Below are 26,411 nucleotides of genomic sequence, written 5' to 3' on the forward strand. Positions count from 1 at the left end.
GGTAGTGCATATCATTATCAGAGTTGTTTATTTTTGTTTGCATTTTGACTGCTTGTGTTGTGGTTATTGCAAACATGAGGTGTCAGTTTTTGTACCAGTCGAAAGGGTAAAAACCTACTACTATCTCAACACCTGTTTTGTTGCCAGAAAAAAGGGGAAAAAATATTTTCATAATCGTTTCGTGTTGTCACGTTCTCACCCCGTGCCCCCACTGGACGTATCTGTGAAAAATAAGAGCTTCATAGCTCTTCGGATTCCTACTGCACTCTACAGGTTCTGATCAAATCGCGTTTGTCAGCCGCACCACTCGCCGTAGTTCCGTGTTTACACCCTTCGGTGACGTCACCCCGGTTGTGTCACCACGTCGGTGACGTCATCCTGCTCCGCAGTGCCATCATCATGGCGCGCAGGCGTCGTTGGCGTCATCACGTACGGCTCTACGTCATCACGTACGGCTCTACGTCGTGACGTCACGACGCACAGGCCGGCCACCAGCAAAGCGCGTCCGCACAACACGCTGTACGCGTGACGTAAGCGCTGCTCCCTTGAGCCCGTTGGTGCACGGTGACATCACACAGGTTTCTTTTAAATGACGTCACTAAACACGTTCCCGGATGTCAACGTAACACGACGCTTCCCGTGACGTCGTAACGCGTATTCGCGGGACGCGATGACGTCACTGCGCACGTGTGCGTTTCCCCACGCTCGCGGCTGACGTCATGGCGTGTGTTTACACGCTCGCGGTGACGTCACCACTTCATGGCGTGTGTTTACACACTCGTGGCTGACGTCATGTCGTGTGTTTACACGCTCGCGGTGACGTCATGTCGTGTGTTTACACTCTCGCGGTGACGTCACCCCGCAGTCAGCGCAGGGGGAAGGCCTCAAGTCGACCGTGTGAGTAGTTCGTGGTGTTCGCGAGCGAAAGTTGAACTCGGACGCCAACTCGCCGATACATGTCTTGTTGTTTCTACCCTCGTGATGGTGACTTTGTAGGATGAACGTTGAAGTTTATTAGGGGGCACGGGATGACCAATAAGGTCTAAATTGGTCTGCAATAAGGTAATTGCACAGTCACCAGCTGTTGGCATCGCGAGACGTACAGTAGTTAGCGCGTTGCCACGGTTACCATTGTTACCATGGGTCGTAGAGACGGGGCGAGCCGGTGTTGTGAGGCTCATTTGCATCATCAGCAGCATCAGCAGCTTGCGCATTGTGAGCTGCTGCTGCTGCTGCCCCAGTAGCCGTCTGGAACTCTCAGCCACTGCACATTCGCAAGCAGCATGCAAGGTCCACCACCACCACACTCACCTGTACCCACACTCACCCGTCAAAGCCCTCACCTGCACAGACCCTCACCTGTCAGGATCTAGCTGGGATAGCTGGGCTAATCAATGAGTGAGTGTCTGGGCTAATCAATGAGTGAGTGGCTGGGCTAATCAATGAGTGAGTGGCTGGGCTATTCAATGAGTGAGTTGCTGGGGTAGTCAATGAGTGAGTGGCTGGGCTAATCGACGAGTGAGTGGCTGGGGTAATCAATGAGCTAGTGGCTGGGGTAGTCAACGAGTGAGTGGCTGGGCTAGTCAATGAGTGAGTGGCTGGGCTAATCAATTAGTGAGTGGCTGGGCTAATCAATGAGTGAGTGGCTGGGGTAGTCAATAAGTGAGGGGCTGGGCTAATCAATGAGTGAGTGGCTGGGGTAGTCAATAAGTGAGTGGCTGGCCTAATCAATGAGTGAGTGGCTGGGCTAATCAGTGAGTGAGTGGCTGGGCAAATCAATGAGTGAGTGGCTGGGGTAGTCAATATGTGAGTGGCTGGGCTAATCAATGAGTGAGTGGCTGGGGTAGTCAATAAGTGAGTGGCTGGCCTAATCAATGAGTGAGTGGCTGGGCTAATCAATGAGTGAGTGGCTGGGCAAATCAATGAGTTAGTGGCTGGGCTAATCGACGAGTGAGTGGCTGGCCTAATCATTGAGTGAGTGGCTGGGCTAATCAATGAGCTAGTGGCTGGGCTAATCAATGAGCGAGTGGCTGGGCTAATCAATGAGTGAGTGGCTGGGCAAATCGACGAGTGAGTGGCTGGGCTAATCAATGAGTGAGTGGCTGGGCTAATCAATGAGTGAGTGGCTGGGCTAGTCAATGAGTGAGTGGCTGGGCTAATCGACGAGTGGCTGGGCTAATCAATGAGTGAGTGGCTGGGCTAATCAATGAGTGAGTGGCTGGGCTAATCAATGAGTGAGTGGCTGGGCTAATCAATGAGTGAGTGGCTGGGCTAGTCAATGAGTGAGTGGCTGGGCTAATCAATGAGTGAGTGGCTGGGCTAATCAATGAGTGAGTGGCTGGGGTAATCAATGAGTGAGTGGCTGGGGTAGTCAATGAGTGAGTGGCTGGGCTAATCAATGAGTGAGTGGCTGGGCTAATCGACGAGTGAGTGGCTGGGCTAATCGACGAGTGAGTGGCTGGGCTAATCAATGAGTGAGTGGCTGGGCTAATCAATGAGTAAGTGGCTGGGCTAATCAATGAGTGAGTGGCTGGGCTAATCAATGAGTGAGTGGCTGGGCTAATCAATGAGCGAGTGGCTGGGGTAGTCAATGAGTGAGTGGCTGGGCTAATCAATGAGTGAGTGGCTGGGCTAATCAATGAGCTAGTGGCTGGGCTAATCAATGAGTGAGTGGCTGGGCTAATCAATGAGTGAGTGGCTGGGGTAATCAATGAGTGAGTGGCTGGGCTGATCAATGAGTGAGTGGCTGGGCTAATCAATGAGTGAGTGGCTGGGCTAATCAATGAGTGAGTGGCTGGGCTAATCAATGAGTGAGTGGCTGGGGTAATCAATGAGTGAGTGGCTGGGCTAATCAATGAGTGAGTGGCTGGGGTAGGCAATGAGTGAGTGGCTGGGCTAATCAATGAGTGAGTGGCTGGGCTAATCAATGAGTGAGTGGCTGGGCTAATCAATGAGCGAGTGGCTGGGGTAGTCAATGAGTGAGTGGCTGGGCTAATCAATGAGCGAGTGGCTGGGCTAATCAATGAGCTAGTGGCTGGGGTAGTCAATGAGTGAGTGGCTGGGCTAATCAATGAGTGAGTGGCTGGGCTAATCAATGAGCGAGTGGCTGGGCTAATCAATGAGCGAGTGGCTGGGGTAGTCAATGAGTGAGTGGCTGGGCTAATCAATGAGTGAGTGGCTGGGCTAATCAATGAGCTAGTGGCTGGGCTAAGCAATGAGTGAGTGGCTGGGCTAATCGACGAGTGAGTGGCTGGGCTAATCAATGAGTGAGTGGCTGGGCTAATCAATGAGTAAGTGGCTGGGCTAATCAATGAGTGAGTGGCTGGGCTAATCAATGAGTGAGTGGCTGGGCTAATCAATGAGCGAGTGGCTGGGGTAGTCAATGAGTGAGTGGCTGGGCTAATCAATGAGTGAGTGGCTGGGCTAATCAATGAGCTAGTGGCTGGGCTAATCAATGAGTGAGTGGCTGGGCTAATCAATGAGTGAGTGGCTGGGGTAATCAATGAGTGAGTGGCTGGGCTGATCAATGAGTGAGTGGCTGGGCTAATCAATGAGTGAGTGGCTGGGCTAATCAATGAGTGAGTGGCTGGGCTAATCAATGAGTGAGTGGCTGGGGTAATCAATGAGTGAGTGGCTGGGCTAATCAATGAGTGAGTGGCTGGGGTAGGCAATGAGTGAGTGGCTGGGCTAATCAATGAGTGAGTGGCTGGGCTAATCAATGAGTGAGTGGCTGGGCTAATCAATGAGCGAGTGGCTGGGGTAGTCAATGAGTGAGTGGCTGGGCTAATCAATGAGCGAGTGGCTGGGCTAATCAATGAGCTAGTGGCTGGGGTAGTCAATGAGTGAGTGGCTGGGCTAATCAATGAGTGAGTGGCTGGGCTAATCAATGAGCGAGTGGCTGGGCTAATCAATGAGCGAGTGGCTGGGGTAGGCAATGAGTGAGTGGCTGGGCTAATCAATGAGTGAGTGGCTGGGCTAATCAATGAGCGAGTGGCTGGGGTAGTCAATGAGTGAGTGGCTGGGCTAATCAATGAGTGAGTGGCTGGGCTAATCAATGAGCTAGTGGCTGGGCTAATCAATGAGTGAGTGGCTGGGCTAATCAATGAGTGAGTGGCTGGGGTAATCAATGAGTGAGTGGCTGGGCTGATCAATGAGTGAGTGGCTGGGCTAATCAATGAGTGAGTGGCTGGGGTAATCAATGAGCGAGTGGCTGGGCTAATCAATGAGTGAGTGGCTGGGCTAATCAATGAGTGAGTGGCTGGGGTAATCAATGAGTGAGTGGCTGGGGTAATCAATGAGTGAGTGGCTGGGGTAATCAATGAGTGAGTGGCTGGGCTAATCAATGAGCTAGTGGCTGGGCTAATCAATGAGTGAGTGGCTGGGCTAATCAATGAGTGAGTGGCTGGGCTAATCAATGAGTGAGTGGCTGGGCTAATCAATGAGTGAGTGGCTGGGCTAATCAATGAGTGAGTGGCTGGGGTAATCAATGAGTGAGTGGCTGGGCTAATCAATGAGCTAGTGGCTGGGCTAATCAATGAGTGAGTGGCTGGGGTAATCAATGAGTGAGTGGCTGGGCTAATCAATGAGTGAGTGGCTGGGGTAGGCAATGAGTGAGTGGCTGGGCTAATCAATGAGTGAGTGGCTGGGCTAATCAATGAGCTAGTGGCTGGGCTAATCAATGAGTGAGTGGCTGGGGTAATCAATGAGTGAGTGGCTGGGCTAATCAATGAGTGAGTGGCTGGGGTAGGCAATGAGTGAGTGGCTGGGCTAATCAATGAGTGAGTGGCTGGGGTAGGCAATGAGTGAGTGGCTGGGCTAATCAATGAGCTAGTGGCTGGGCTAATCAATGAGTGAGTGGCTGGGCTAATCAATGAGATAGTGGCTGGGGTAGTCAATGAGTGAGTGGCTGGGGTAGTCGATGAGTGAGTGGCTGGGCTAATCAATGAATGAGTGGCTGGGCTAATCAATGAGTGAGTGGCTGGGCAAATCAATGAGTGAATGGCTGGGCTAATCAATGAATGAGTGGCTGGGCTAATCAATGAGTTAGTGGCTGGGCTAATCAATGAGTGAGTGGCTGGGCTAATCAATGAGCTAGTGGCTGGGCTAATCAATGAGCTAGTGGCTGGGCTACTCAATGAGTGAGGGGCTGGGCTAATCAATGAGTGAGTGGCTGGGTTAATCAATGAGTGGCTGGGCTAATCGACGAGTGTTGGATCATTGCGGATTGGTGTGCCTGCACAACAGGGCTGGCCCGTTTCCTCCTCCCCTGCACCTCATGCTGACGGTCCTGACCGCCGTGTACTACACCTGCCTACGGCACCTGCCCTTCGCCCACTCTCAACCACCGGCCTTCGATGCCGGCGCCGGCCACCGTGGCGCTGCTGACGATGGTGGAGGAGGGCGAGGAGGCGATGATGTCGTCGTCGATGTCTCATTGTCGGAAGAGGAGACGGACGCTCTCCCCGGGGCGGAGTCGAACCTGGTCTTCAGTCAGTACGCCTCGCAGGTGGTCGACTTCAGGTGCGTGAGTGCGTGCATGCGTGAGTGTGCGAGTGTGTGAGTGTGCGAGTGTGTGAGTGCGTGAGTGTGTGAGTGTGTGTGAGTGTGTGAGTGTGTGTGCGCGAGTGTGCATGAGTGTGTGCGTGCGTGAGTGTGTGTGTGTGAGTGCGTGAGTGTGTGCGTGAGAGTGTGTGTGAGTGCGTGAGTGTGTGAGTGTGTGAGTGCGTGCGTGTGTGCGTGTGTGCGTGAGTGTGTGAGTGTGTGTGTGTGTGCGTGCGTGAGTGTGTGTGTGTGTGTGGGTGTGTGTGTGAGTGTGTGAGTGTGTGTGTGAGTGTGTGTGTGTGTGCGTGCGTGAGTGTGTGTGTGTGAGTGCGTGAGTGTGTGCGTGCGTGAGAGTGTGTGTGAGTGCGTGAGTGTGTGAGTGTGTGAGTGCGTGCGTGTGTGCGTGAGTGTGTGAGTGTGTGTGTGTGCGTGCGTGAGTGTGTGAGTGAGTGTGTGTGTGCGTGTGTGCGTGTGTGAGTGTGTGCGTGCGTGGCGAGTGGTGGAGTAGCGGTTAGCGCGTAGCAGTGAGCGCGCTGCGCTACGAACCCGGCGATCCGATCTCGATTCCCGCTCGCGGCCAACATTAGCGATGAGTATCTTAATCGGTGCAGGGCCTCCCCAAGGTCGACTCAACCACAAATGAGCACCTGGTGCGGTGTGTAAACATCACCACTGGGGAGACAAAGGCGGCCGGGCGCGGTGCTGGCCACCTACCCCCTCGTGTGCCGTGTCGGCCTTCATAGGTGCTGCTCGCTAACAGCACTTGCCCCAACAGTCTGTTAAGGCTACACGGGGGATCTTTGTGTGCACGTGGGACTGGACCAGAGCTGGGCTGTAGTCCGTTCACTTAAGCAATCGACTAATTTCAGGGTGCTGATTCCAAATCTGATCTCAGATGTGCTCTATCACATCTAATTTTTATGCTATCGGCATACCCCATTTTCATTGATTTTACCCGAAATGAACTCTGTCACTTATGATTGCAAGTTGTTGCGAGTCAGTGACTGCTTTAGTGTTAAAATATGGTGCTGTATTTTTAGGATAGTGTGTTTATAATATCATTTTATGTAGATATCCACATTTGTTTAATATCTTTCTTCCGCAGTTTTTAAAAATGCAATATTTGATATCTCAAAAACCTGATGTGATAGACAATTGGAATCAGCACCCCAAAATTACCTTAAAACCGTTGGAATACCTTGTACCAGAAAAAAGTGTGTTGACCAGCGTTATCGCTTCGATCATCCGGTCAATCGACAATCACCTTGAACGTCTTCGCCCTCTACCCCCCCCCACCCGGCTACGCCCCCCACCCCGTCCCCCCAGTTCGCAGTACGGCTCGGAGGGCAGCCTCTCCTACACCATGGGGAACCTGGCGGGGCCGCCCAGCGTCTTCCCGGCGCACGGCGACGTGACGCAGGCGGCCGTGCCGCGCACCTACGGCCGCTGGTGGCAGCGGGGGGCGGCCCCGCCGGCGCGCGCCCCGCCGGCGTTCCGCGCCCGCGACTTTGTGGAGGTGGCGTTCGCTCGCGCCGTGCGCCCGAGCTCTGTCGGCGTGCTGGAGGTCTACAACCCCGGCACCGTTGTCCGCATCCTCGCCAGGGAGAGCGGCGCCGGGGCCGACGGGAAGGGGCCGCGGTGAGAGATGCTGCTGCTGGTGGCGGTGGTGGCGGTGGTGGTGGTGGTGGTGACGGTGGTGGTGGTGGGGGTGGCGGTGGCGGTGACGATGGTGGTGGTGCTGCTGATGGTGGTGATGGTGGCGGTGGTGGTGATGGCGGCGGTGGTGGTGCTAGTGGCGGTGGTGGTGACGATGGTGGTGGTGGTGGTGACGGTGGTGGTGGTGGTGGCGGCGGTGGTGGTGGTGGTGGCGGTGGTGGTGGTGGTGGCGGTGGTGGTGGTGGTGGTGGTGGTGGCGGTGATGGTGGCGGTGGTGCTGCTGGTGGGGGTGACGGTGGTGGTAATGGTGGCGGTGGTGGTGGTGACAGTGGTGGTAATGGTGGCGGTGGTGGTGGTGGCGGTGGCGGTGGTGCTAGTGGCGGTGGTGGTGACGATGGTGGTGGTGCTGCTGGTGGTGGTGACGGTGGTGGTGGTGGTGGCGGTGGTGGCGGTGGTGGTGGCGGTGGTGCTGCTGGTGGTGGTGACGGTGGTGGTGACGGTGGTGGTGGTGGCGGTGGCGGTGATGGTGGCGGTGGTGGTGCTGGTAGTGGTGACGGTGGTGGTAATGGTGGCGGTGATGGCGGTGACAGTGGTGGTAATGGTGGTGGTGGTGGCGGTGGTGGTGCTAGTGGCGGTGGTGGTGACGATGGTGGTGATGGTGGCGGTGGTGCTGCTGCTGGTGGTGACGGTGGTGGTAATGGTGGCGGTGGTGGTAAGTATGTTGAACTTCTTTTGCACCGTACGTAGCCCACCGTGCTAATCAGAGGCAGTGGTTGTGGTGGCGGTGATTGCGATGGCGGTGCTTGTGGTGCTGGTCGTGCTGGTGTGAGGAGCGGTGGTGCAGCGGTTAGCGCGATGCGCCATGAATTCGGTGACCAAAGTTAAAATCCCGCTCATCACGGCCAACATCGGTGGCGATTATCTGAACCGGTCCCTTAGGTCGACTCAGCCTCAAATCAGGCGGCCGATCGTGGTGCTGGCCACTTAACACCTTGTGTGCTGGTCTGAATTGGTGCTTCTAACAGCACTTGCCCCAGCAGTCTGTTGTGAAACACATTGAAGCTGTGGTGAGAGGTGATGGTGGTGTGTGAATGGGGCGAGGTGATAGGGAGTGGTGGTAGCGGCCGGGCGTGGTGCTGGCCGTGCCAAACCTCGGCAGGTAGCAGAAGTGGAACAGCTGAATAGTACACAAACGCTTCCCCGTGTCTCTTCACATCCTCCTGACATCTCATTTCACGTCTCCCCATGTCTCCCCATGTCACCCCACGTCTCCCCATGTCTCCCTGCGTCTCCTCATGTCACCCCGCGTCTCCCCATGTCACCCCGCGTCTCCCCATGTCACCCCGCGTCTCCCCGTGTCTCCTAGCGTCTCCCCGTGTCTTTCCACATCACCCCACGTCTCCCGACATCTCATCGCACGACTACCCACATCTCCCCGCATCACCCCGCGTCTCCCGACATCTCACGTCTCCTCACATCTTCCCCCGCCCCTCCCCCCGCCCCTCACCCCTGCCCCCCACCCCCCCAGCTGGGCGACGCTGTGGTCGGGCCCCCCCAAGCTGCTGGGAGCGAACCGGTCGCGGGAGTTCTGCCCGCGGATCCGCCGGCCGGGTTTTGCGACAGAGCTGCTGCGCCTGGAGCTGGACTGCTCGCTGTGCGACTACTACACCGAGCTGGACGCCGTGGTGCTGCGCGGCACCGCTGCCGCCACCACCACCACCGCCGCCACCGGCCCCCCGCACCGACCGGTGGGGCGCGCCGAGGAGCGCGCCGGCCGCGGGCGAGGAGGGAGCGACGGTGACGACGCCGAGGCCGATGACGACGACGATGCCGATGACGATGATGATGTTGATGACGACGACGACGACTATGACGACGATGGCGATGACGACGACGACGACGATGATGGTGGTGACGTCAACGGCGATCATGAGGATGACGGTGATGGTGGTGGTGGCGGCGATGGTGGTGGTGGCGGCGATGGTGGATGCGGAGGAGATGGGTGGAAGGTCAACGAGAAGATGCCTCAGGCCACCAGGAGCTCGGAGGCTTGCAGCGGGAATGGCTACTTTGACTTGCTGCCATACGAGGTGAGGGGACAGCGACCTCACTCACAAAGACAATGATCCCCCATATAACCTTAGACTGTCGGGGCAAGTGCTGTTTGAGAGCATCTATGAAGGCCGGCAGGGCACACGAGGGGGTGGGTGGTCAGCACCACCACGCCAGTGGCGATGTTTACACACCGCACCCGGTACTCATTCGAGGTCGAGTCGACCTAGAGGAGGTCCAGGACCGGTTGAGATAATCGTCACTGGTGTCGGCCGTGAGCGGGAATTGAACTTGGCTGGCCGGGTTCATTGTGCAATGCGCTAACCGCTGCACCGCTGCTCCGCACTACACTCACCTACGCATTCACACGCTTCTAATTCACTCTTACCACTCACTCACGCATGCTCACACACACACCATCACCCACCCACCCCATCACTCATTAACTCACTGACACACTCACCAACTCACTAGCCCACCAACCCACTCATCCACCATCACACCCACTCAATCACCCAACTACAACCCATACCTCCACCCAATCACTGGCCCATCTACTCACCCATGCACTCACCTACTCATGCACCCACCCACCCACTCCCACACCCACCCACTCACCCGACAATCTACCCACTCTCCCACCCACTCACTCTGCCACCCACCCACTAACTTACCCACCCAGCCATCCACTCTCGCACCCACTCACTCTTCCACCTACTCAATCAATTTCCCACTCTCCCACCCACCCACTCACTTTCCCACCCACCCATCCACCCACCCACTCTCCCACCCACCCACTCTCCCACCCACCCACTGTCCCACCCACCCACTCACTCACTCTCCCATCCACCCACTCACTCTTCCACCCACCTACCCACCCACCCACTCACTTTCCCACCCACCCATCCACCCACCCACTCTCCCACCTACCCACTCTCCCACCCACCCACTGTCCCACCCACCCACTCACTCACTCACTCTCCCATCCACCCACTCACTCTTCCACCCACCTACCCACCACCTCCTCACTCTCCCACCCACTCACTTTGCCACTCTCCCACCCACCCACTCTCCCACCCACCCACTCACTCACTCTCCCATCCACCCACTCACTCTTCCACCCACCTACCCACCCACCCACTCATTCTCCCACCCACCCACTTACTCTTCTACCCACCTACCCACCCACCTCCTCACTCTCCCACCCACTCACTTTGCCACTCTCCCACCCACCCACTCTCCCACCCACCCACTCACTCACTCTCCCATCCACCCACTCACTCTTCCACCCACCTACCCACCCACCCACTCATTCTCCCACCCACCCACTTACTCTTCTACCCACCTACCCACCCACCTCCTCACTCTCCCACCCACTCACTTTGCCATTCTCCCACCCACCCACCCACTCTCCCACCCACCCACTCACTCTCCCATCCACCCACTCACTCTTCCACCCACCCACCTACCCACCCACCTCTTCACTCTCCCACCCACTCACTTTGCCACTTTCCCATCCACTCTCCCACCCACCCACCCACTCACTCACTCTCCCATCCACCCACCCACTCACTTTTCCACCCACCTACCCACCCACTCTCCCACCCACCAACCCACTCTCCCACCCACCCACTCACTCTCCAAAACTCTCCCGCCCCCCGCCCCCCCGCCCCCCCACCCCTCCACCCGCACAGCTGATCCAGCTGATCCTGTCCCACGTGCCGCTGCGGGACCTGTGCCGCCTGTGCCGCACGTGCCGCCTGCTGCGGGCGCACGCCGAGGACCCGGCGCAGTACCAGCGCCTCGACCTGCGCCCCTACTGGCCCAGCGTGGGCGACGCGCAGCTGCAGGCGCTGGCGCCGCGCTGCACTCACACGCAGGCCCTGGGCCTCTCCTGGGCCGGGGGGCGCGGCCTCGTCACTGTCGGGGGGTTCGTGCGGTGAGGCCAACGCCCCCCCCCTCCCCAGTCCTCACCCCCCCCCCCAATCACCACCCCCCCACCCCTCCCACCTCCCCCTCTCAGCGGCGCGGGCACCGGCGACAGGGAGACAGAGCGAGTGATGGAGTGTCAAGAGTGGGTGAGTGGGTTAGAGAGTGGGTGGGTGAGTGAATCGGGAGTGGGTGAGTGGGTTAGAGAGTGGGTGGGTGAGTGCAGCGATAGTGAGAGGGTGGGTGGGTGGATTGGTAAGTGGGTGAGTGGGTTTAGAAAGTGAGTGGGTTAGAGAGTGGGTGGGCGAGTGGGTTAGAGGGTGGGTGAGTAGGTTAGAGAGTGGGTGGGTGAGTGGGTTAGAGAGTGGGTGGGTGAGTGGGTTAGTGGGTGGGTGGGCGAGTGGGTTAGAGAGTGGGTGGGCGAGTGGGTTAGAGAGTGGGTGGGCGAGTGGGTTAGAGAGTGGGTGGGTGAGTGGGTTAGAGAGTGGGTGGGTGAGTGAATAGAGAGTGGGTGGGTGAGTGAATAGAGAGTGGGTGGGTGAGTGAATAGAGAGTGGGTGGGTGAGTTAATAGAGAGTGGGTGAATGGGTTAGAGGGTGGGTGGGTGAGTGAATCGGGAGTGGGTGAGTGGGTTAGAGAGTGGGTGAGTCTATTGAGAGTGGGTGAGTGGGTTAGAGAGTAGGTGGGTGAGTGAATCGAGTGTGGGTGAGTGGGTTAGAGAGTGGGTGGGTGAGTGAATCGAGTGTGGGTGAGTGGGTTAGAGAGTGGGTGGGTGAGTGGGTTAGAGAGTGGGTGGGTGAGTAGGTTAGAGAGTGGGTGGGTGAGTGGATTAGAGAGTGGGTGGGTGAGTGGGTTAGAGAGTGGGTGGGTGAGTGGGTTAGAGAGTGGGTGGGTGAGTGAATAGAGAGTGGGTGAGTGGGTTAGAGAGTGGGTGGGTGAGTGAATAGAGAGTGGGTGAGTGGGTTAGAGGGTGAGTGGGTGAGTGGGTTAGAGAGTGGGTGGGTGAGTGGGTTAGAGAGTGGGTGGGTGAGTGGGTTAGAGAGTGGGTGGGTGAGTGGGTTAGAGAGTGGGTGGGTGAGTAGGTTAGAGAGTGGGTGGATGAGTGAGTTAGAGAGTAGGTGGATGAGTAGGTTAGAGAGTGGGTGGGTGAGTGGGTTAGAGAGTGGGTGGGTGAGTGGGTTAGAGAGTGGGTGGGTGAGTGAATCGAGTGTGGGTGAGTGGGTTAAAGAGTGGGTGGGTGAGTGGGTTCGAGAGTGGGTGGGTGAGTGGGTTAGAGAGTGGGTGGGTGAGTGGGTTAGAGAGTGGGTGGGTGAGTGAATCGAGTGTGGGTGAGTGGGTTAAAGAGTGGGTGGGTGAGTGAATAGAGAGTGGGTGAGTGGGTTAGAGAGTGGGTGGGTGAGTGAATAGAGAGTGGGTGAGTGGGTTAGAGAGTGGGTGGGTGAGTGAATAGAGAGTGGGTGAGTGGGTTAGAGGGTGAGTGGGTGAGTGGGTGAGTGGGTTAGAGGGTGAGTGGGTTAGAGAGTGGGTGGGTGAGTGGGTTAGAGAGTGGGTGGGTGAGTGGGTTAGAGAGTGGGTGGGTGAGTAGGTTAGAGAGTGGGTGGGTGAATGGGTTAAAGAGTGGGTGGGTGAGTGGGTTAGAGAGTGGGTGGGTGAGTGAATAGAGAGTGGGTGAGTGGGTTAGAGGGTGAGTGGGTGAGAGGGTGAGTGGGTTAGAGGGTGAGTGGGTTAGAGAGTGGGTTAGAGGGTGAGTGGGTTAGAGAGTGGGTGGGTGAGTGGGTTAGAGAGTGGGTGGGTGAGTAGGTTAGAGAGTGGGTGGGTGAGTGAATAGAGAGTGGGTGAGTGGGTTAGAGAGTGGGTGGGTTATGATCTTTATCTTTGTGTATCTGTTGTGTGGTGCCCCCCCCCACCGCCCCTCTGCCCCCCCCACCCCCCCTCTGCCCCCCCCGTCCCCCCGCCCCCCACAGCTTCCTGGAGGGCTGTGGGCGGGGGCTGTTGCGGCTGGAGCTGTCGTGCTGCGAGTTTGTGACGGAGGAGAGCGTGGGCGCCATCGCGCGCTGCTGCCCGGCGCTGCGGGCGCTCGACCTCTCGTGCTGCCGCGACACCGCCGCCGCCACCACCGCCGCTGGTGCCGCCGCCGGTGCCGGTGCCGCCGGTGCCGGCACGCCGCAGCCGGCGTCGACCTTCCGTCCCCTCGCCTCGCTGCATGAACTGCGCCACCTCAACCTCTACCGCACCGGCGTGGACGTACGTGCATGTGTGTACACGTGTGTGTGTGTACACGTGTGTGTGTGTACACGTGTGTGTGTGTACACGTGTGTTTGTGTGTACGTGTGTGTGTACACATGCGTGTTAGAAACATTTAGGCTGGCCTGCCTACGATCCATCCTGGGTTTAACAGCACTTGCCCCGACAGTCTGTTACAGGCTACACGGGGGATCTTTGTGCATGTGTGTCATCAGCATCACCATCATGGCCATCATCATCATCGTCATGATAGGAATCTTAATCATCATTTTTATGAACACCTACCTGTCAATGCCTACCTTATTACAGACCAATTCAGACTTTATTGTTCGCTTATAAATCTCAACGTTCATCCTGCAAAGTCCCATCACAAGCGACAAACGCAAACAGACAGACAAACATTATTTTATCTTGCCCGTATTGAAACGGCTGTACGCCGTATGGACCTGAAAACTCGATTTCCCTGTGCAAGAATACGTGTAAACCTTATGGGTTTACGGGTTTACACACGTATGTAAGCATCATCTTACTTGGCGTGATAGTCTTGAACACCAAGTCTGGTAACAAACCACGGAACAACGGTCGCCCCGTCCTGGCGGACGTGACCCATGCGCAGCGCCGGCGCTGCATGTGCAGCTTGCCCCGTCCGGGGGCAGCTGCCACTGGGCGGTGCACTAAGCCGGACTGCAGCAGGGCAGTGGAAGAATTCCGCCACCGTGGCCAGGAGATGTTTTCAGTTTCAGCGTTCAATACCCAACGCGCGTTGTGAAAATACGAGCGTTATAGGAGAACGGATTGCGCCTGATGCCGTGCGAGGTGTAAACATCGTCGCTGGGGGAGACGGGGTCTAAGGGCGTTGTGATGCTGCCCACCCCACCCCACCCCCGCCGTGTGCCGTGTGCCGTGCGCCGTGTGCCGTGTGCCGTGTGCCGTTCCAGCTGTGAAAAAGAGCTTTCTGGCTCGTCAGATTCCTCCGGAGTCAAATTAGTATTCTGATATTCTAAATTCTGATCGGAGCTCTCTAACGCCACTTGTCCCGAACAGCCCTGTAAAGGGTACACGGGGAAATCTTTGTCTTGTGTACGACATCATCGTCGTGATAATTGGTTTTTTACCCTTCTATCTGGCAACAAAACTGACACCTTTTTTACAATGAGTCATGTTTGCATAGACCACAATACCTGCAGGTGTCAGTTTTGTTGCCAGATAGAAGGGTAAAAAACCAATTATCTTATTTTTTACTGGCAAATGAGGTCCAATGGTGTAAATGCTTACCCCGAGCTCTCATACTTTGATGGTGCATTGTCTTTGAGTTGTGCGCCTTTTGGCGTCATCTGGTCCAACACCATGTGAGACTAGGCTCTAAGAAAAGCTGTCTCGGATGTGGACCAATCAATTTCAAGGACAGTGTTTTTTTTAATGTTTTTTGTTTGCATTATGGCTGCAGGTATTGTGGTCTATGCAAACATGACTCCTTGTAAAAAAGGTGTCAGCAGTAGCATCTGCAGCGTCATCATCGTTGATGACGCTGCAGATGCTACTGCTGATGACGATGATGACGACGACGATGATGATGATGCTGCTGCTGCTGAAGCTACCGCTGATGCTGCTGCTGAAAGAGTTGGTGCTGTAGCTGACCTCGTCGGTTGTGTGCGGCTGGCGGCTGTGTGAACCGACGTCGCCGCAGGAGGAGGTGCTGTCGGAGATCATCGGCGCCTGCCCACAGCTCCAGACCCTGAACATCGGCAGCTGCGTCCAGGTACGGCGCCACGCACACCGCACGGGGCACCGCCACAGATGGCGCCGCCACGCACACCGCACACCGCACCGCCACCGGCACCTGATGGTGAAGGTGGTGCTGGTGTTGTTGATGATGACGACGATGGTGGTGGTGGTGGTGACGATGAAGTGTAGGCGGAGTGTGGTGACGATGGAGATGATGAAGCTCATGGTGGTGGTGGTGACGATGTTGATAATGGCGGTGACGATGGTGGTGATGATGACGCTGATGATGGTGGTGGTGACGATGTTGATGATGACAGTGGCGGTGGCGATGGTGCTGATGATGAAGCTCATGGTGGTGACGATGTTGATAATGGCGGTGGCGATGGTGGTGATGATAACGCTGAAGATGGTGGTGGTGACGATGTTGATGGTGACAATGGCGGTGGCGATAGTGGTGATGATGATGATAACGATGGTGACGATGGTGACGAGGTGGAGAGCGGTGATGATGATGATGCTGGTGATGATGATGATGATCCTGGTGATGATGATGATGATGCTGGTGATGATGATGATGATGCTGGTGATGCTGGTGATGCTGGTGATGATGATGATGATGCTGGTGATGATGATGATGATGACGCTGCTGACGAGGTGCAGGTGGAGAGCGGTGATGATGATGATGATGATGGTGATGATGATGATGCTGGTGGATGATGATGATGATGATGGTGATGATGATGATGCTGGTGATGATGATGACGCTGACGAGGTGGAGAGCGGTGATGATGATGATGATGATGGTGATGATGATGATGGTGATGATGATGATGATGGTGATGATGACGATGGTGATGATGATGATGATGGTGATGATGATGATGGTGATGATGACGATGGTGATGATGATGATGATGATGACGATGGTGATGATGATGATGATGGTGATGATGATGATGATGGTGATGATGACGATGGTGATGATGACGATGATGATGATGATGATGACGATGATGATGATGATGATGGTGATGATGATGATGGTGATGATGACGATGGTGATGATGATGATGATGGTGATGATGACGATGGTGATGATGATGATGATGGTGATGATGACGATGACGATGATGATGATGATGATGATGGTGATGATGATGATGACGATGATGACGATGATGATGATGATGGTGATGATGATGATGATGATGGTGATGATGACGATGATGATGATGATGATGACGATGATGATGGTGATGATGATGATGGTGATGATGACGATGGTGATGATGATGATGACGATGGTGATGATGATGATGATGGTGATGATGATGATGATGGTGATGATGACGATGGTGATGATGACGATGATGATGATGATGATGACGATGGTGATGATGATGATGATGGTGATGATGATGATGATGGTGATGATGACGATGGTGATGATGACGATGGTGATGATGATGATGGTGATGATGACGATGGTGATGATGACGATGATGATGATGATGATGACGATGGTGATGATGATGATGATGGTGATGATGACGATGGTGATGATGACGATGGTGATGATGATGATGATGACGACGATGGTGATGATGATGATGATGATGGTGATGATGATGATGATGATGACGATGGTGATGATGATGATGATGGTGATGACGATGGTGATGATGATGATGATGGTGATGATGATGATGATGGTGATGATGACGATGGTGATGATGATGATGCTGACGGGGTGCAGGTGGAGAGCGGTGACGACGTGCTGGTCGCTCTGGCGCGCTCCTGCCCGCACCTGGAGGCGTTGGACGCGTGGAGGCTGCACGGAGTGACGCACGTTGGTCTCGTGGAACTCGTCGTGTCCTGCACTCACCTACAGGTCCCGCACTCACTCACCTACAGGTACCGCACTCACCTACAGGTCCTGCACTCACTCACCTACAGGTACCACACTCACCTACAGGTCCCGCACTCACTCACCTACAGGTACCGCACTCACCTACAGGTACCACACTCACTCACCTACAGGTCCCGCACTCACCTACAGGTCCCGCACTCACTCACCTACAGGTACCACACTCACTCACCTACAGGTACCGCACTCACCTACAGGTCCTGCACTCACTCACCTACAGGTACCACACTCACCTACAGGTCCCGCACTCACCTACAGGTACCGCACTCACCTACAGGTCCCGCACTCACCTACAGGTCCCACACTCACCTACAGGTACCACACTCACTCACCTACAGGTCCCGCACTCACTCACCTACAGGTACCGCACTCACCTACAGGTACCACACTCACTCACCTACAGGTCCCGCACTCACCTACAGGTCCCGCACTCACTCACCTACAGGTACCACACTCACTCACCTACAGGTACCGCACTCACCTACAGGTCCTGCACTCACTCACCTACAGGTACCACACTCACCTACAGGTCCCGCACTCACCTACAGGTACCGCACTCACCTACAGGTCCCGCACTCACCTACAGGTCCCACACTCACCTACAGGTACCACACTCACTCACCTACAGGTCCCGCACTCACCTACAGGTCCCGCACTCACTCACCTACAGGTACCACACTCACTCACCTACAGGTCCCGCACTCACCTACAGGTACCGCACTCACCTACAGGTCCTGCACTCACTCACCTACAGGTACCACACTCACCTACAGGTCCCGCACTCACCTACAGGTACCGCACTCACCTACAGGTCCCGCACTCACCTACAGGTCCCACACTCACCTACAGGTACCACACTCACCTACAGGTCCCGCACTCACTCACCTACAGGTACCACACTCACCTACAGGTACCACACTCACCTACAGGTCCCGCACTCACCTACAGGTCCCACACTCACCTACAGGTCCCGCACTCACTCACCTACAGGTACCACACTCACCTACAGGTACCACACTCACCTACAGGTCCCACACTCACCTACAGGTACCACACTCACCTACAGGTCCCGCACTCACCTACAGGTCCCACACTCACCTACAGGTCCCACACTCACCTACAGGTACCACACTCACCTACAGGTCCCACACTCACCTACAGGTACCACACTCACCTACAGGTCCCGCACTCACCTACAGGTCCCACACTCACCTACAGGTCCCGCACTCACTCACCTACAGGTACCACACTCACCTACAGGTACCACACTCACCTACAGGTACCACACTCACCTACAGGTACCGCACTCACCTACAGGTACCACACCACCTACAGGTACCGCACTCACCTACAGGTACCCACTCACCTACAGGTACCGCACTCACCACAGTCACTCCTACAGGTACCGCACTCACCTACAGGTACCACACTCACTCACCTACAGGTCCCGCACTCACCTACAGGTACCGCACTCACCTACAGGTACCACACTCACCTACAGGTACCACACTCACCTACAGGTACCGCACTCACCTACAGGTACCACACTCACAGGTACCGCACTCACCTACAGGTACCACACTCACTCACCTACAGGTCCCGCACTCACCTACAGGTCCCGCACTCACTCACCTACAGGTACCACACTCACTCACCTACAGGTACCACACTCACCTACAGGTACCGCACTCACCTACAGGTACCACACTCACCTACAGGTACCGCACTCACCTACAGGTACCACACTCACTCACCTACAGGTCCCGCACTCACCTACAGGTACCGCACTCACCTACAGGTCCCGCACTCACTCACCTACAGGTACCGCACTCACCTACAGGTCCCGCACTCACTCACCTACAGGTACCACACTCACTCACCTACAGGTCCCGCACTCACCTACAGGTACCGCACTCACCTACAGGTCCTGCACTCACTCACCTACAGGTACCACACTCACCTACAGGTCCCGCACTCACCTACAGGTACCGCACTCACCTACAGGTCCCGCACTCACTCACCTACAGGTACCGCACTCACCTACAGGTCCCGCACTCACTCACCTACAGGTACCACACTCACTCACCTACAGGTACCACACTCACCTACAGGTACCGCACTCACCTACAGGTATCACACTCACCTACAGGTACCGCACTCACCTACAGGTACCACACTCACTCACCTACAGGTCCCGCACTCACCTACAGGTACCGCACTCACCTACAGGTCCCGCACTCACTCACCTACAGGTACCACACTCACCTACAGGTACCGCACTCACCTACAGGTACCACACTCACTCACCTACAGGTCCCGCACTCACCTACAGGTACCGCACTCACCTACAGGTCCCGCACTCACTCACCTACAGGTACCGCACTCACCTACAGGTCCCGCACTCACTCACCTACAGGTACCACACTCACTCACCTACAGGTCCCGCACTCACCTACAGGTACCGCACTCACCTACAGGTCCTGCACTCACTCACCTACAGGTACCACACTCACCTACAGGTCCCGCACTCACCTACAGGTACCACACCTACAGCCACCGCACTCACTGGCACTGTACGTACTCAGCGCGCTAATCGGAGGTGCTCGGGAAGAAACAACAAACGAAACACAACAACCAGCAGCTCTAAATAAAACGAGTTTGTCAGTCTCGATCAGGGGCGGGGAACGTCCGGCCCGCGGGCCGTACGAGGCCCCGCAAAATCATTTGGTGTGGCCCTGCCAAGGCAACCGCAGGCGTGACTCGAAATTCAATAAATCTCGGAGCAAACCTGGAAAAGCAGTTGCGAGTAGCAGCAACATCAACAATAACGGCTAACATCACACGCCTCGCCAAAGAGAAGCAGTGTCAGCCATCGCATTAGGGGTGAGTTAATTAAATGTTTGACCAAATATAACAGGCTAATTTTGAAGTTGATAATTTTGTATGGCCAGCGAATGATGTTATAAATATCCAAAATGGCACGGCTCCAATGGCGTAACTCCCATCATTAAGTAGGTCCTTAAAAACGATCCTACTAACAGCCTAACGACAAAAACTAACAAAATCATCACGAGTTCGACTTCCCTAATCGAACCAACCAAACGTCCCTCTCTAAAACCATCGGCGGCAAGACCTCCCCGACTCTGTGGTCTTCCCAAGATCCATAAAGAAGGCACCCCGCTACGACCCATCGTGTCGACGATCAACTCTCCTACCTACAAACTGGCCTGGTTTCTATCAGATACTCTGCTTCCCTTCACAGGCAAGACCTCTTCGGCAGTACTCAACTCAACCCAATTAGTCTCTATGGTTAAGGACATGGTACTATCTCCTGATGATATCCTCGTCAGTTTTGATGTAGTATCTCTGTTTACCAAAGTCCCAGTACCTGACACCCTGACAATAATTGAGGACTTGGTCCAACATGGATTGAATTCGGATGTACCTGCGCTGGTTAGGCATTGCCTCACAACACTTATTTTACCTGGAATGGCACCTTCTACAAACAGAATGAGGGTACCCCTATGGGCTCCCCCTTGTCACCAGTGATAGCCAACTGTTCATGGAAAAGTTTGAATCAGACGCCATCCAGACATCCACCCTGCGTCCTTCCCTGTGGAAGAGGTATGTGGATGACACTTTCGTCATTTGGCCACATGGCCTCCCAGCATTGAACCATTTCCTGGACCACATCAATTCCAGACACCCATCCATCAGATTCACCATGGAAGTGGAGAAAGATGGTAAACTACCATTCTTAGATATTCTGTTTGAGAGGAGACCTGACGGATCCTTGGGACATTCTGTCTACAGGAAAGCCACCCACACAGATTCCTACTTGAAACCTGATTCCCACCACTACCCATCTCAAAAGAATTCTCTCATCAAAACGCTATACCACAGAGCCCATGGCATTTCTGACCAACACCACCTGGCCAGTGAATTAAGACATGTACATCGGGCCCTCAGGATGAACGGATACTCTGACCGCACCATCCGCCAAGCTGTTTCTCCCACCATACAGAAACAGCCACTTGAAACTCCGATCAAAACTACCACGTTGCCATACATAGCAGGCGTGACCAAAACGATCTCCAAAATTCTAAACAAACATAAGATTCAAGTCCGATTCAGTACAGTACATAAAATCCGTGATCTAATTCCATCTGTGAAAGATGTCATTCCTGACTTACAATACCCTGGAGTCTACAAACTGAGTTGCAGTTGTGGTGATTGCTACATTGGAGAAACGAAACGTCATATCTCTGATCGTGTCCGCGAGCACAAGTCAGATCTGAAGCACGGCAAAACTGATTCTTCCGCCGTTGCCGATCATTGCTACAACGCTGTGTGTGGGTTCCCATGAAATTGTCTTTTCCGAGACTAAGGTGCTTTGCAAGCCTCCTGGCTACCATCAAAGGTTTGTACACGAGGCCATCCAAATATACAAACACAGACATAATTTCAATTGTGATGATGGGTACAAACTTAGTAATCATGCAAAAAAGATTTAACTACACATATTTGGAGCATTCCTGGCAGCAATTTCAGCCGCACCACCTCTAAATAACAATAGGCTCAGTCAACCATTCTACACAACAAAGACTCATTTCCTGGCAGCGATTTCAGCCGCACCACATCTACATAACAATAGGCTCAGTCAACCATTCTACACAACAATGACTCATTTCCTGGCAGCGATTTCAGCCACATCACCTCTACATAACAAAAGGCTCAGTCCCATTTACACGCACCTTTACATCATCCGCACCTAGTTTACACAACAAAGGCTCATTGCTAACAGCGTGCTTCAGCCGCACCGAACCTCACAAAAATAATATCCAGGGCCTACCTTGGCTCCTCCCACCCTCAACCAGTATATATACAAGGACTGTTTTCTTGGAATTTCTCTCACTTGATACAGCAGTCATGCTGTGACGGTTCCACCTGAAGACGGAAGCTTGTGTTGCCTCCGAAACGTCGTGATTTTAATTTTATTTTTTATTTTACTTTTATTAATTTAAATTTTTTACCGACGTGACTTGTTTTGTACCGTACGTAGCCAACCACTAAAACACAACAAGCATTTCGAAAGAAATTAGTTCGCCAATCTAGATGATTTAAAAGTGGCTTAGCTCCGAGTGACGACAGAGCGTTCCAGACGGCCGCAGGAGCGCGGTGACCACCGCCTTCGTCCGACGGTCGGCCAAAAAGCCGCCGCTGCTACGAGGATGACCGGCGCTGGCGCCTGCCTTGCAGGAGCTCGACCTGGGCTGGTGCTCGGGCCTGCAGAGCGGCACCGGCGTGTTCCAGCTGCTGGCGCGCAGCCTGCCGGCGCTGCGCCGCCTCTACCTCACCGCCAACCGCACGGTGGGCGACCACGACCTGGCGGCGCTGGCGCGGCACTGCCCTCGCCTCCAGCAGCTCGACATCCTGGGTGAGCTGGGCGAGCTGGGCGGGCTGGGCGGGCTGGGAGGGCTGGGCGAGGCGGCGCCGCTGCTCGCGGACGGCGCTCGGGCCGGGGGGGGGCGTCTGTTAGAAGGCTACACGGGGGTGCGGGTGTGTGTGCGTGTAGGTGTGTGTGTGTGTGCGTGCGTGGCTGTGTGTGTGTGTAGGTGTGTGTGTGTCTGTGTGTGTAGGTGTTTGTGTGTGTAGGTGTGTGTGTGTGCATGCGTGGCTGTGTGTGTGTGTGTCGGTGTGTGTGTGTCTGTGTGTGTAGGTGTTTGTGTGTGTAGGTGTGTGTGTGCGTGTGTGCGTGCGTGTGTGCGTGCGTGGCTGTGTGTGTGTGGGGAGCGGTAGTGTAGCGGTTAGCGCGCTGCGCTACAAACCCGGCGACACGGGTTCGATTCCCGCTCACGGCCAACATCAGTGACGATTATCTGAACCGGCCCTGGGCCTCCCCTAGGTTGACTCGGCCTCAAATGAGTACCTGGTGGGGTGTGTAAACATCGCCACTAGGGAGACAAAGGCGGCCGGGCGTGGTGTTGGCCACCCACCCCCTCGTGTGCCGTGCACACATACACACATACACACACGTACACACACGTACACACACGTGGGTGACGGTGTTAGTGAGTGGCGGGGCAGCGGTTAGCGCCCTGCGCTCGCCCCCATGACGCCCTGCTGAGGCTACGCGGGGGGTGGTGCGTGTGGCGGCGGCGCGTGCGTGTGCAGGCACGCGCATGGTGAGCGCCAGCGCGCTCTGGGAGCTGCTGTGGAGCTGCCGCGACTTGCGCCTGCTGGACGTGTCGTTCTGCTCGCGCGTCGACGCTCGCCTCGTCGGGGAGCTCCGCGCACGCTACCCGAACGTGGCCATCAAGCGCAGCGACTGCCAGCGCAACCTGCCCGCCCGCCGGCACCGTCTGCCCGCTCGCCGGCACCGTCTCGCCAATCGCCGGCGCAATCTGCCCGCCCACTAGTGCCGTCGACACGCCCGCGCTGCTGCTCGCCTGCCCGCTCGCTTGCGTCATCGCCCGCTCGCTCGCCCCGTCGCTAACGCTGCCGCTCGCCCGCCTGCCGAGTCGCTAGCGCCGCCGCCCGCTCGCTCACCTGTTTGCTCGCCTATTTGCTAGCGCTACCACTCGCTCGCCCGCTCGCTCGCTCACCCGTCCGCTCGCTCGCCCACCCGCTCGATCGCCCACCCGCTCGCTCGCCCACCCGCTCGCTCGCCCACCCGCTCGCTCGCCCCTTCTCTAACGCCGCCGCTCGCCCGCCTGCCCAGTCGCTAGCGCCGCCGCCCGCTCGCTCGCCTGTTTGCTCGCCTGTTTGTGAGCGCTACCACTCGCTCGCCTGCCCGCTCGCTTGCACCATTACTTGCTCGCTCGCCCCTTTGCTAGTTCTGCCACTCGCCCGCCCGCCCGCTCACCAGCGCCGTCGCCCGTTGGCTCGCTCGTTCGCTTGCGCCATCACACGCTCGCCCGCAAGCGCCCTCACCCGCTAAGACCATCACCCGCTTGCCCACTGGTTCGCTCGTGCCATTACCTGCCTGTGAGCGCCGTCAGCTACCCGCCCACGCGTCCCACCCACCAACAAATGTGCACAAGCAAGGCTGACGGACCAAGCAAGCAATCAAAAACACTCGCCCGCTGACTGTGATGATGTGTGGAGGCTCCTGGACTCTGTGGCTTTGTGTGGCGTTGTTATTTAATTTCACGGTTGTGCGTTTAAATCTTTCCGCGTTGCTCATGCTGCTGCTACGTTGCGTCCGATGCCTTACGTCAACGTTGACCCCCTTCCCCCCCATCGGAATCCGATGAGCTATGAAGCTCTTTTTCGCAAATATCCAGTCGGGGCACGGGGTAAGAACGTTACAACAACAAACGTAACACAAACACGATAGTAGTGCAGAGTACCGTAAAGGTAAACAAATCACACAACACACGAATAAATTTCGATTTAAAGCTTTCGTGACTGCAGGGATTCATCTTCTTGGTTCTTTCGGTAAAGTCTCGTAGAAGGCAAATAATAAAATAATAAAAATAAAACATAATAAAATACAATTCTCACGACGTTTCGGCCACAACGCAAGCAGCCGTCCTCAGGTGGAGAACAAGTCTGTCGGAAAGACGGCGTCTGAATGAGCACCACCAGGCTTGGCAGCGTATATTTAAGCTGTGTTAGAGGAGGAAGGGCGCCTTGACAAAGGAATTTGCATATCAGCAGAGCAATTTAATATATTTATGGAAAATGCTGCTAATCCTACATAATGCACGGGCATAATATGACTTTGAGACCCCCCCACCTCCTACGCATTCCAGAAGTAGTGACTAATCAAATATCTGAATTTTCCATAAATATGCTAAATTCCTCACACGACACACAAATAGTCTTTGGTTCTTTCGGTAAAGTCACGTAGAGAGGAAGTTAATAGATGACGATGTTTCGATCGCAACTCAAGCAATCGTCATCGGGTGAGACACACAGCAGAAGAACTGTTGACGCAGGAGAAATAAACACAAACAACCATCGCCATCCTACCAGGGGGAGCCCACTGGAGGTGGTGACTTATTCCATTGGTATTTCATTTGCCAGTAAAAAATATGATAATTGGTTTTTTACCCTTTTATCTGGCAACAAAACTGACACCTTTTTTTTACGAGGAGTCATGTTTGCATAGACCACAATACCTGCAGTCATAATGCAAACAAAAACACAACTCTGATAATGTGTAATAAAGGACTCTTTCTCATATGTCGATCTCCGTTGTCCTTTATTGGGTTCGTAGAATCTCGTTACCACGGCGTCCTCGCTCAGGCCCGCGTCTCTCCCGACGATCTCTCCACAGCCACTCGGCTGCTCCGATATGCAGTCTCCCTGCTGCTCCGTTAGGCAGCCTCACTCTTGCTTCGCCTTGCAGCCACACCGCTGCTCCGCTTCCAGCTTCACTGCTGCCCCGTATACAGCTAGCCTCCCACAGCCCGCTAGCTCTCTGCGTCTGACCCCGATGGCTGACGGTGTCGACGTCTCCCACCGCGTGGCGACCGCGCCACTCTCCCCGTCCTGCCCAGCGTGGCCTCCTCCTGTTTCACTCCGTCTCAACTCCCCCTTCCCCTTCCGGTTCTCCCCCTAAATCCTCTCTCCCACGTGACCCTAACTCCGCCCTCTCCCCACGTGACCCAGACTCCGCCCCCCCTCAATCCTTGCTCGCATTACAAATGTATGCATTCTCCTTGAAGTTTTGGTCCACACCCGAGACAGCTTTCCTTAGAGCCTAGTCTCAATCAACCAACAATCAACTTCAAGGCTAACACCAGTGACGATTATCTGAACCGGTCCTGGGCCTCCCCTAGGTCGACTCAGCCTTAAATGAGTACCTGGTGCGGTGTGTAAACATCGCTACTAGGGAGACAAAGGCGGCCGGGCGCGGTGTTGGCCACCCACCCCCTCGTGTGCCGTGCCGGCCTTCATAGGTGCTCGCTAACAGCACTTGCCCCTACAGTCTGTTAAGGCTATACGGGGGATCTTTGTCTATGTGTACGTGTGTGTGTACGTGTGTGTGTCTATGTGTGTGTGTGTCTATGTGTGTGTTTACGTGTGTCTGTGTGTATGTGTCTACGTGTGTGTGTGTCTACGTGTGTGTGTCTATGTGTGTGTGTGTCTACGTGTGTGTGTCTACGTGTGTGTATGTTGAACTTCTTTGGCACCGTACCTAGCCAACTGTGCTCATCGGAGGTGTGGGGGTGGGGATAATAAACTAAGCACAAAATATTGGAGGAGGAAGTCACCCCCTGTGAGTGGCTGGTCGAGGTGCCATCTGTTGAAGTACTGAAGGTGATCCAGAGTCTGGGACCAGGAAAAGCACTGGGCAGAGATGATCTCCCAAGCGAAATTCTGAGGG

At 55.3% G+C, this 26,411-nt stretch overlaps 1 protein-coding gene across 1 annotated transcript; it reads left to right on the forward strand.

The window, feature by feature from the left end:
* The first annotated feature begins 858 nt into the window (after positions 1-858).
* Positions 859-25,264, forward strand: LOC133356961 (F-box/LRR-repeat protein 4-like). Its single transcript, XM_061574684.1, has 10 exons — positions 859-897; positions 5,245-5,520; positions 6,868-7,179; positions 8,726-9,287; positions 10,944-11,188; positions 13,143-13,422; positions 15,110-15,181; positions 16,904-17,038; positions 22,334-22,511; positions 23,249-25,264. The coding sequence occupies exons 2-10, from the start codon at positions 5,276-5,278 to the stop codon at positions 23,491-23,493; spliced, it is 2,274 nt and encodes a 757-aa protein (XP_061430668.1). The 5' UTR covers positions 859-897; positions 5,245-5,275; the 3' UTR covers positions 23,494-25,264.
* Positions 25,265-26,411: the final 1,147 nt, after the last annotated feature.

The sequence above is a fragment of the Lethenteron reissneri genome, chromosome 56, assembly GCF_015708825.2.
Source record: "Lethenteron reissneri isolate LAM-NWPU_2019-01 chromosome 56, ASM1570882v1, whole genome shotgun sequence".
Taxonomy (NCBI): Eukaryota; Metazoa; Chordata; class Hyperoartia; order Petromyzontiformes; family Petromyzontidae; genus Lethenteron; species Lethenteron reissneri.